The 10,820-nt window shown below is 37.4% G+C and overlaps 1 protein-coding gene across 1 annotated transcript; it reads right to left on the reverse strand.

Annotated features, from left to right (window-relative positions):
* Positions 1–924: 924 nt before the first annotated feature.
* LOC306905344 (uncharacterized protein) lies at positions 925–10,084 on the reverse strand. The gene is made up of 18 exons (XM_079475895.1): positions 9,760–10,084; positions 9,628–9,654; positions 7,412–7,819; positions 6,924–7,310; positions 6,769–6,840; positions 5,915–6,310; positions 5,168–5,560; positions 5,004–5,075; positions 4,517–4,906; positions 3,910–4,293; positions 3,767–3,814; positions 3,246–3,359; positions 2,958–3,142; positions 2,476–2,630; positions 2,151–2,393; positions 1,815–1,977; positions 1,626–1,728; positions 925–1,408 (listed from the first exon to the last, which is right to left on the reverse strand). Exons 1-18 carry the CDS (start codon positions 9,806–9,808, stop codon positions 1,305–1,307), a joined length of 3,693 nt encoding a protein of 1,230 aa, XP_079332021.1. The 5' UTR covers positions 9,809–10,084; the 3' UTR covers positions 925–1,304.
* Positions 10,085–10,820: the final 736 nt, after the last annotated feature.

The following is a 10,820-nucleotide window of genomic DNA, read 5'->3' on the forward strand; positions in this document are numbered from 1 at the left end:
GTTCTATGCTGTCTGTGTGATTGAAGGACACAGCCAACTCTTCCACATTCTCCTGCTGGTAAGCAAACTGTATTAAAACCTGAAAAACACGCAACAAACTTGGTTTACTGTTAATGGGTGAGATGAACAGGATGGACCGGAAGGGTATACATTTTTTCCACTACACTAACAAGTAATTTAAAAAAATGTTTAAAATGTATTTTGCCATTTGTACCTATGGCTTGTTCCAAGTTTTTGTCTCCACATCTTGTTTAAGGTCTCACAGTAAGCTTTATCATATCATATTGTGTAATGCAAAAAAACAGTGTAAATGATAAACTCTATACCTTGAATGCAATGTAAATCCCTCTGGATAATGTAAACATGGCTCCGAATCTGAGGTGTCCAATTTCTTCCATGTGCGTCAGAAAGGCAACTTTAAAGAGCACTGATTACCTAGGCTATCCTGATTTGCCAAGTGGTTGATGTCCATAGGGAAACATTATGTTGACCATGACCACTAGACCATTGTCAACTAAATATGTTGCCTTGAGGACATCAACCACTTGGCAAAATCAGGTCGAGTGGATTACGTATTAATGTTCAGTTTCTTGTACAGACCTCAAAACATACAGTAAGCAGTCATGAGTATTTACTTGACTTTCAAAGTGATGGCAGCTGTGGACTTGCTTTTTCTGAATCGCTAATCGACTACTAATACTACTATGATAAAATGAGACAAATGTATTAAATATATCCAAGCTGTCACTGTAGAGTACACCTTTGCACCTACAGATTGCATATTAGTATCTTAAATGTACAAATTGGTAACAAAGGTACCAAACTCCTGTATTTCCGTTATTTCTCCCACTACACGTTCACGAAAAGACAAAGGGGGAATGTAACCTGTACATTTGGACCCAAAAGATTGCCATACGTTGCTAAGATAGTATTGCCAAACACTGTAATTCTGTTTATTTCATTCCAAGAGGGCAGTATTATATATTTCCCTTCACCCACGAATTGTACAAAAAAGATGACAGTACAACAATTAATATCAGGATTATCTTTAATTTTACATTGACTTAATATAGTAAGTAGTTGAAAGTTATAAATACCATTAAAATGTAATCTTATATCCCGATGCTAAAAACCAGAACTCACTGTAAAGCTTAATACCATTAAATAAAGGTCCCATCACATATTAATATTTCATATTTAAGTTTAAAGCCAGTTATTTTTTGTCAATCAAGACAACATACGAATAACAAAAATTTATGTATACACATCTTTTAAAATGAGAAGTCATAGTTTGTGTAAATCTATCAGAAGATGATGTAAGCACTCAAGACCAAAACAAACAAAAACATCAAGGAGCCACACAGACCTGCGGCCCTGGACACATTCACATTTTCTGAAGTCAAAAAATCTGTGAACAGAAAACACAACATTGTTCATGATGAATGTGTAAAACAGAAATATATATGCCTTTAAAACTGTAACAGAGTAATAATGAGAGAAGTGAGCATGAAGTTTCACATAACGTAAACTATGAATAAGGTGTTTCTTTAGTATAAAGAGCGTTGCTTTTGCAGCTTTGGGTGAAAAGTCTGCCGTGTCTGCATGAATGTAAATCTAATGTTTACCTGAGTTTTCTTCAGACCAGACCAGTGGACCCATAGATATGGAGGCAGTGTCGTGAAAGTCCAGAGATCTGCCGACTCTCAGATGCTGTCCAGGCTGACATTGCTAAAGATTAAAATAGATTTGAGCAATATGGAAAATTCAGACAAAAACAAAGATTTTGTTAAGTATGAGAGGTTTTGTGAACTCACGGATGAGCAGGTATTGTTGGTCTGGAGACAAAGGTGAATTTTGCAGTGCAGGTAAACCCTAGTGGAGTTTGCAGTGAAGATGAACATCCTGAAGGAGAAACGACTGGATGTGGAGACGCCGTTCTGAAGAAGCTCCACTGTGTTATCATTTGGATTGGGACACCTGAGAAAATCATGTAAGATAAATATCGATGTAATAAAATAAAACAAGCACAAAACAACAGTGATTCAGCTATAGGTCCCAAACAGTGTGGTAGACTAAGTTATATAAGAGAAAAATATATTTTGAACTTTTGAATCTGAAAAGCAGAAGACAGACACAAAGCATTGTCTTACTCTTCAACGATGAGATCCCAGCGGAGAGAGGACTGAGGATCATTCACAGGTGTAGCCCAACACGTGTCAATCACTGAAGCAAACCGATGACCGTCAACTCCATCAATACGCACTTCCACAAACATCTTCTGGTCCACCTCAACATTCACACTACCAGTGAACGGCTTTGAGAATTGAGCATCCTGATATGAAAGCATCCTGACCCGATACGTCCCCAGACCTTCAATGTTTCTGTGCACAACGCTGTTGACATGTTCAAAAATAAATATATGTGAAAAATCTTTCTAATACAAATTCAATAAAATAAGACTAAATTTAGTCCCACCTCTCCAGAGGGTTGATGTCCATGGAGACTGACTGGGTTTGGTGATAAATACAGTTGAAACGAAGCTTCAGAAATTTCTTTCTGCTGATGACACCTCCAGCTGATCCCTGCTGCCCGAAGATAAAGTTCTCATAGATGATGTGTGTGCCATTGGCCTGTGGAGCACAACCATACAAATTGTTTTAGATGTGAAAAAAGACTATTTTTAGCCAATTAAATCATTTCCAGTGAATATAGGAAAAAACATTAGCTTCCTGAAATTCAAACAAGCACGAAAGAAAACAAATATTTTGGTATTTTTCGTGAGATTTATGTGGATGTCACAGTCTTTTGAAATTGAGCCTGCACAATCCATTTAAAACTCTATACATTTTCATTATTAATAATATATGCTCATCTATTCATTTTGGAAGTAAACTAAAAATGTATATTATTATTTTAATGTACAATCCCATATAATGTGATGCTAACGACAGTCTTACCACAAGACCTGTACCACAGATGCTGGCATTGTTGTCAAATCTGAACTCTACTCTTTCATTCCGGATTGTTCCTCTACAGCTGGGGTCATTCAGATGTAAGACATCAGCAGAAAAACCAGCTTCAAAGAGCTGACAGCGAGACAGAGACATGAACCCAGAACTGCTTTCGCATGTCTCATAGGCATCTGAAGAAGAAACACATAACACAGCATTATTTATTAATAATAATAATAATAATAATAATAATGCCATTATTTGTCGAAGTGCGTTTAATGGAACAAGTCATACCAAAAGTGTCAGGGTTAGATGCGGGTTGGGTCTGATTACAGAAACAGCCATAAACACCATTATATTCTCCACACCACTCATTCTCAGTACAGTTGAGATCAGGGCACGGATCAACTAAATATAAAGTGAAAAACATAAATTGGTTAACATCATAACAATATTTGTAGCCACAGTGCAACAGAAGTCATTCATATCATCAGTCATTCGCCTGCCAGCGGAGAGAATGGATGATGTTTTGTAGTCATTTATATTGATTGTTTGTCATGTAATGCATAGTTTCTTAAAAAAATTCTACTTGAATTTTTAGAAGATCTACCTAAAAGTTTTTTAAAGACCGCTTTCCAAGCACACACTTTTTATTTACAAATGACAACCCCTAGTCAGAACAGATCTTCTGCACAAAAGATTACTGAACAACTTCAAGAATATTTTGACTGGTAAAATAACACAAATTTGACAACAACTGGATTTAAATCTTAAAAAAAAGATGTACTGAAAAGGGAAACAGTATAATACTTTACCAGGGTATGTCACGGTAGATGGTGATGAGGTATTAAAGCTGGTATGATCTGATATCAGAATTGTATTGAATACGATTATTGTCAATCATTTCAAACCTAAAATATAATTGACTCAAGTGTATAAAAGGAATCATAGTGTTTACCTGAACAGTAAGTTCCACAGAACAGTGAGTTGACAAACTGATAAACATAGTAATTTCCAGGACAAGCTTTGACTTGTATGGGATGAGATTTGTAAGCACAGCATTCATACCATGCGGACATACAGACTTGTTTGGTGACCACTCCATCTTCCAGCTGTGGGTGAGAACCATTGAGCGACAGTGGGTAATAAGAGCCACACATGCCACTGTGAACACATGACTCCGCCATCTGAGCTTTCTCTCCATTGTAGAAAAGCCTGTACCATCCTGTCATATTCATATCACATCTAGAATAGGAGTTATATGAAGAGTCGATGCTTCTCCAGGGCTCATCCAAACTGGTGTAGTTGTAGCAGGGGTCAATAGTTGGAAAGCTAAAAGGAACTACAATGTAAATTTGAAAAAAGCATTAGATGTTGATTTATAAATAAAATTTTAGGTGCTGGACAATAAAAAAAAATCTGTCTGGGTTGCCAAATAAAGGCTTTATATGTTTTAATCTTGTATAAATTTGGAATTAGTTATTTTGTCTGGTTTTTTATAGAGGAAGTTGATTGATCTTGTTAAAAAGTTCACAGAATGTAATATGTTATAAGAATGATTGTACCTGCACAATATACAGGTTGTGGAATTGACAGTTTTGGCCTTGTCAGTTTGTAGACATAATAATTTCCAGGACAAGCTTTGACTTGGATCGGGTTTGATTTGTAGTAACTGCACTGGTTATACTGAGTCCCGTAAACTTGACGGGTAACAATGCCATCTTGAATTTTAGGATGAGTACCACCAAGCCACAGAGAACTGAAACCTCCACATGTCATGTAAGAGAAGCACCACTCAGGCATCTGAGCGCTTGATCCGTTGATAAAAAGTCGATACCAGCCGTCCCATTTAACACGTGTGTCATCATTTCCATTCCAATTCCAGTGATTCATTGTGCTTCTCCAATGCTGCTCAAGAATATTGTAGTCACTGCATGGATCGGAGCTGATGGCAGCTGGTGAGACAAAAAGAAAAGATGTGACTCCTTCAAGCACAAAACTATAAACAGTAAGCAAAAAGAGCACATTATTTGACCATATATGACAACCTACACAACGTGAGGCTGGATTCAGAAACCAGAGCTGGACTTGTAGAATAAATAAGTTGAGACAGTGTGTTGATATCTAAAAAAGAATATATAAGTGATTCATTTCTAAGGCATTATGTGAGAACAATTATAAGACATTATTAAAATAATGAAAAATACATGTTTTACCTGTGCAGTACCCTGAATCTGTATATGACTGTGGCTTCACAAATTCATAGACGTAATAATCACCAGGGCAGGCTTGGACTCTGATGGGTTGGAATGTAAGGTCACAGCAGCCACCCCACTGACTCCTCGCACAGATCTCCCGGGTCACCACTCCATCCTCTTTTTGAGGGTGAGGACCATTGAGCCACAGACTGTTATATGTGTTACAGGTGCCCGGACTAACACAGCTCTCTGGCATTCTGATATTCATCCCATTGTAGAAAAGCCGATACCAGCCAGTCCATGAAAACTGTCTATCACCAATGTACAATCCACTTTCATTTGAGGCTCTCCAGGGACGGTCGAGAGATTCATACACGTAACAAGGATCATTGCTGATTGTGGTTAAAGCAACTATGATAAAGAAAAGAGTCAAAAGAGCTGTGGAATTAGAGTCTATCGGAGAAGACAGTTTACAGAACGATATGTTTAATTGAAAATTTACAGTTTTGCATATTATCATTGTAAAAATATACTTGAGGTGGTATTTGAGCTTTCTCAGACCAGCACACTGACAGAAGCCTTTCTTCCAAAGGGCTCCCACCAATCTGAGCATCCATAAATTATACAATTGCTCATCAAAAACATAACATTATGAAGCCATTGATAAATAAAATAATAAATGTTAAATGTAATTACATTGGAAACATAAACAAAGAAACAGGAGCTCTCCAGAGTTAAAAAATAGCTGAAAGGTTAAAGTTTTACCTGTACAATATGCAGGCGCTATGACTGATAACTTTGGCCGTATGAGTTTGTATACGTTATAATTTCCAGGACAAGCTTTGACTTGGATTGGATTGGAAGTGTAGAATCTGCACCGATTGTCAATGGAGCCGTAGACTTCACGAGTAACAATGCCATCGTCTATTTTAGGATGAGGGCCACCGAGCCACAGAGAACTGAAGCCTCCACATGACATGTAAGAGAAGCACCATTCAGGCATCTGAGCGTTTGATCCATTGATAAGTAGTCGATACCAGCCGTCCCATTTCACACGCGTGTCATCATGACTATACTGGTTGGTGAAACTGTGCACACTTCTGTAGTCATCATCCAAAATGTTGTACTTATAACACGGGTCATAGTCTGTATCAATGGCAGCTGTATGACCAAAACAGAACAATGAAGAAATCAACAAGAACCGCTTTTCAATTGCCCTGAAGCCCTCACACTTGCCCCCAAACTGCACATTGTAGTTTCCAAGTTCAACAATAAGTGTACAGATATTATAAGCACTCTTATGGCAGTAAAGATCCTTTAACATGACTTGTGTCAGTTTTTACTTAAACCGTCACACAATAAATCTCCAATCTCTGTCCTTACCACAAGAAAACTATGTGGCGTAAGTCCACCATGCAGTATAAATAGCCCCTAAAAATATAAATGTACTGTCATTTTCAGAGAAGTATTATCATTATTTTACTGTATGTACAGTACATGGCCCAGGTCATGAGATACCTGCGTTCCCTAAATCAGATAGGCTAAAATGTTCGGATTGGTGCTTTAAACCCAAACCATAAGTGAACTAACATTTTGGAGAAATTTTAATGGCAACTGACATGTAGTCATGTAAGATCCGGTAAAAACAGCTGGAGTTGTGGTGGAAGTCACACTGGATGTAGTGCCAACATCTAAAAGAATAAAATGTAAACATGTTATGAAAATTACTCGCATAATATTCAGAAGACTTGGCAAAGTCAATTTAAAACAATACCTGTGCAGTATCCTGAACACCCATATGATGGCTTCACAAATTCATAGACATAATAATCGCCTGGACAAGCTTTGACTCTGATCGGTGTGGACTTCATATTACAGCAGCCCGTCCAACTGGACGAACAGACCTCCCGGGTCACCACTCCATCCTCAATGTGAGGGTGAGGACCATTGAGCCACAGACTGTAATATGTGTTACAGCTGCCATAATTAATACAGCTTTCTGGCATTCTGATCTTCAGCCCGTTGTAGAAAAGCCGGTGCCAGCCATTCCAAGAGAAGGATTCATCACAAATGTAAAGTCCACTTTCATTTGAGGCTCTCCAGGGACGATCCAGAGATTCATAGTTGTAACAAGGATCACTGACGGTTTTGTTAAAAGTAACTGTGATTGAGAAAAGGGTTGTTAGCGATACTGTATAATGTTCCACATTTAACACAAAATGAAAAATCGTGTTCTTAAAGGTCTGAGAAGATCAAAGATACCTGCACAGTATGAAGGTCTGGTAACTGACATGTCTGGTTTGACCAGTTTATAGACGTAATAATGTCCAGGACAAGCTTTAACTCGAATGGGGCTCAGTTGTTGGTTGCCGCACTGGCTGTAGTAGTTCCACTGATAATTTCCAGAGACCGCTCGGGTCACCACTCCGTCCTCAAGTTTGGGATGAGAACCAGAGAGAAACAGTGCAGTGTCACCTCCACATCCTACGTAAGTCACACACCACTCAGACATTTGAGCACTCGTGCCATTTAGATAGAAGCGGTACCAGCCGTTCCAGTCCACAAGATTGTCGTTCTTTCCATAGTACTGGTTCTGGCGAACATTTCTCCAGATGTCATCGATGATCGTGTAATTATAGCATGGATCAGAGCTGGAAGTTGTAGGTGCTACTGTAAGCGAAGAACAACAAAAAGATAAAAACATTATTAACACTAGGGGTGTAACGGTTTTCGGTTTAAAATTTGGCCGAGCGGTTCTCCACCAAAGGTTCGGCCTGCGCTTGGGCCCGGTTCATCATAAATCTGACGACGCATTTATAATATGGTTCATTAAAAGGAACAATGCGTAAAAGATACTGACAGAAAGTTCAGTTCATGTATGTTTGTCGATGGATACACATTTAATGCCTACAACAAATCAAATAACCTGGACAACTATCAATAGGAGTGAGCTATGCTGTAACATGACCCGTCATTCATGCTTTCGTCAGGTTAGTGCAGGTTAGACATGAACAGCACATGTTGCTGTTTAAACTAAACTCATTCAAGCCTTTTGTCAGTTTAAACATTTAAGTGAAAGATTATGCACAAGAAAACTTCTTCGGAAGATCCAAAGCGAGCACAAGGAAAGTCTCAGACAACATGGGGCAAACATTGAGTTGTCTTGAAGTATTGCGCTTAAACGGACAAATTCACACAAGAAATAGGTCAACATGTCCCTCTTGTCGAGTATCTTAAAACACATTGTAAATTATGTCTTAAGTAAATGGAAAAACGAAGCATGTGTACAGTATCTGTATACTGGAACATTGCGTTCCTCTTAAAGCGACAGTAGCACATTCCTGCTGTCTGTTAAAAGTCAAGGAACTCACAGCTTGTGACTCAATAGCTTCTGTATCTTCAATTATGATTCATCTTTATTCAATTTATACATATGCAATCTGTTTTGTTTAATTTGATTGCTTTAATCCATTTCTATACCTTAAAAGGTATATGTACAGTATCTTATTTAATTTTCAGTTGTTTTATTGGTGCCGTTACTTGTAGCTTGATTTTTTATTTGTCAGTAGTCCCCCATTTCTCTGAACATCAAATCAAACCGAAACCGTGACCCTATAACCGTGACACAAAGCGAACCGTGAATAATTTGAACCGTTACATTAACACTCATTTACACAACACTGTAAAATAAATCCAACTCGCAAAGTGTCCTCCCTAGAAAGAGAAATAAGTAACTTGAGTATAGCTGTTTTAGTTAAAGGAGTCAAATAATTGTTTGCATATACAGAACGCAACTGCAAAACTGGTATGAATGCACTCGACACAAAGTGTTACACAGGGACTTGATCCAAGTTTGGGTTGTTTGAGGCAGAAAACATGTGCAATTGTAGTAAAAGACAAATACATTAGTTTATTTTTAAATAATCACTCTATTCCCTATTTATGTTTGGCCACAAAAAATATTTGGTTCTGTTGTTAACTAGGTAAATTTGTTTTTATTAACAAAATATTTTGAGTTGGGTCGACCTCAGACCCCATTTGTTGAGAAAACTCGTAAATCTGCTTGTGCCTTATTATTTAAAGTTTTGTCAACTTTTGTTTTGCAGTATGCTAAAAAAGTGTAAATGGAATTAGTCTAACCTCACTCAAGTTTTACTCAAAAGCCTTTGCACTCAAATAAAATAACTGTCAAATGCAAACAGACATTAAGATCTTTTATATGTATAATAGATACATTCAGTTTGACAAAAAAATGTTTCTGATAAATGGCAGTAAAATGTCTTCATCCATTTGAGAAAAGAGAGGGAATTGTTCTCCTTTGCAGTTCGTTGACATTAATGTCAAAACAAAAGGATTTATGCGTTTTCTTTTTGAGAAAGATAACAAAAAAGAATAACACAGGTAACTTTTGCAGTCCAATATTAATGAAATGAGCAATTTGTTTCTTTTATCAGAAACCAAAAGAAAGATTAGCTTACCTGATGTCTGTCCGTTGATTATTTCACCTGTTAAACATAAAATCCAAGCATTGCATGTTAATAAAAGCATTTGGGGATTTCACATTTAATGTCTTTCACGTTTTAACATGACATGTATTGTAAAAGTCTCACCGTTAACCAGCAGCAGAAGAGGAACACACAATGAGATCAGAAACCTCATCGTGTCAAACCGCTCCTCAAACTGACCTGTAAATTTTAATTTTCCTTTGTTTTTATGTCCTGCATATGAACAATTACTTTACCAGTGAGCAAGTCAAACTATTGCCTGTGGAATGGACTTTTCTGAGGATATAGATGCTGCTGCAGAGCAAACTCAAGAGAGATTCTCTCTGAAGTGATGCTGAATTTCAGAAGATGGTTGGAACGGAGTCTGTCGTTTTAATGTAGGAGGACCATTACTGGAACTGATCTCTCTAAAATACAGATAAACTGTTGTGTTTCTTTAAGTTTAATACATATACCTGGCGTGTATCAAATTCACTTCCTTGAAGAGATAAAGCTTCGATTACACATTTCAACCCGATCGCATTCGTTAACATGAATGGATGCATTACCTTACAAAACCGGTTATTTTCATTCCTTTTAGTTCATTTTGCATTAACTAACAGTAACATGAGCCAATAGTGCTCCGACATCTGGCACAATATACCTCCCCGGCTCAAGGTCCTGTGCTGATCCCGCGACCCATCACTTCTTGTGCTAAAATCTACTGTCTTGCAAATAATGGCATTAGAAATTCTGTCATCATTTATTCACCCTAATGTCATTTAGATGCAATTTTTTGTGCAATTTAGAATGAAAAGTAACCTGACACTAGGACTAGTTAATAACAAGGTGCTAGACAAAGACAGCATGTTTACTTTTGTTCTTGTTAAAGTAAAAAAATGCTGCCAAGGCGCCTTTTCTTGATTTAGTCATATTTCTTGTTTTGACACCACCTCGGAAAAGCAAGATAAAACAAAATGTAGTCTAATGCTTCTTAAATAGGGCTGAGGCTCACTAGGTCATTTGGCAAACTCCCAGATATAAAAATGACAAGATATCGTCATTAGATTCCCATTCTGGCTAAAATTATATTTGTATATCGTAATATAGAGGTCTAATGTAATTAAACAAACATAACAGTGGAGGTCAAAGATCAAATGTGCTACTGCGAGACAAGCATGCGTGCA

The sequence above is a fragment of the Barbatula barbatula genome (assembly GCF_947034865.1).
Source record: "Barbatula barbatula genome assembly, chromosome: 16".
Taxonomy (NCBI): Eukaryota; Metazoa; Chordata; class Actinopteri; order Cypriniformes; family Nemacheilidae; genus Barbatula; species Barbatula barbatula.

Bases quoted from the DNA above. Each gene is read 5' to 3' on its own strand.
- LOC306905344 (XM_079475895.1), bottom strand. From the start codon at position 9,808: ATGAGGTTTCTGATCTCATTGTGTGTTCCTCTTCTGCTGCTGGTTAAC. The intron at 2,631-2,957 runs GTAAGACTGTCG...TGTGCTCCACAG, and splicing joins TCTGTGGTACAGGTCTTGTG to GCCAATGGCACACACATCAT. The intron at 1,409-1,625 runs GTAAACATTAGA...TTCTGTTCACAG, and splicing joins CTGGTCTGAAGAAAACTCAG to ATTTTTTGACTTCAGAAAAT.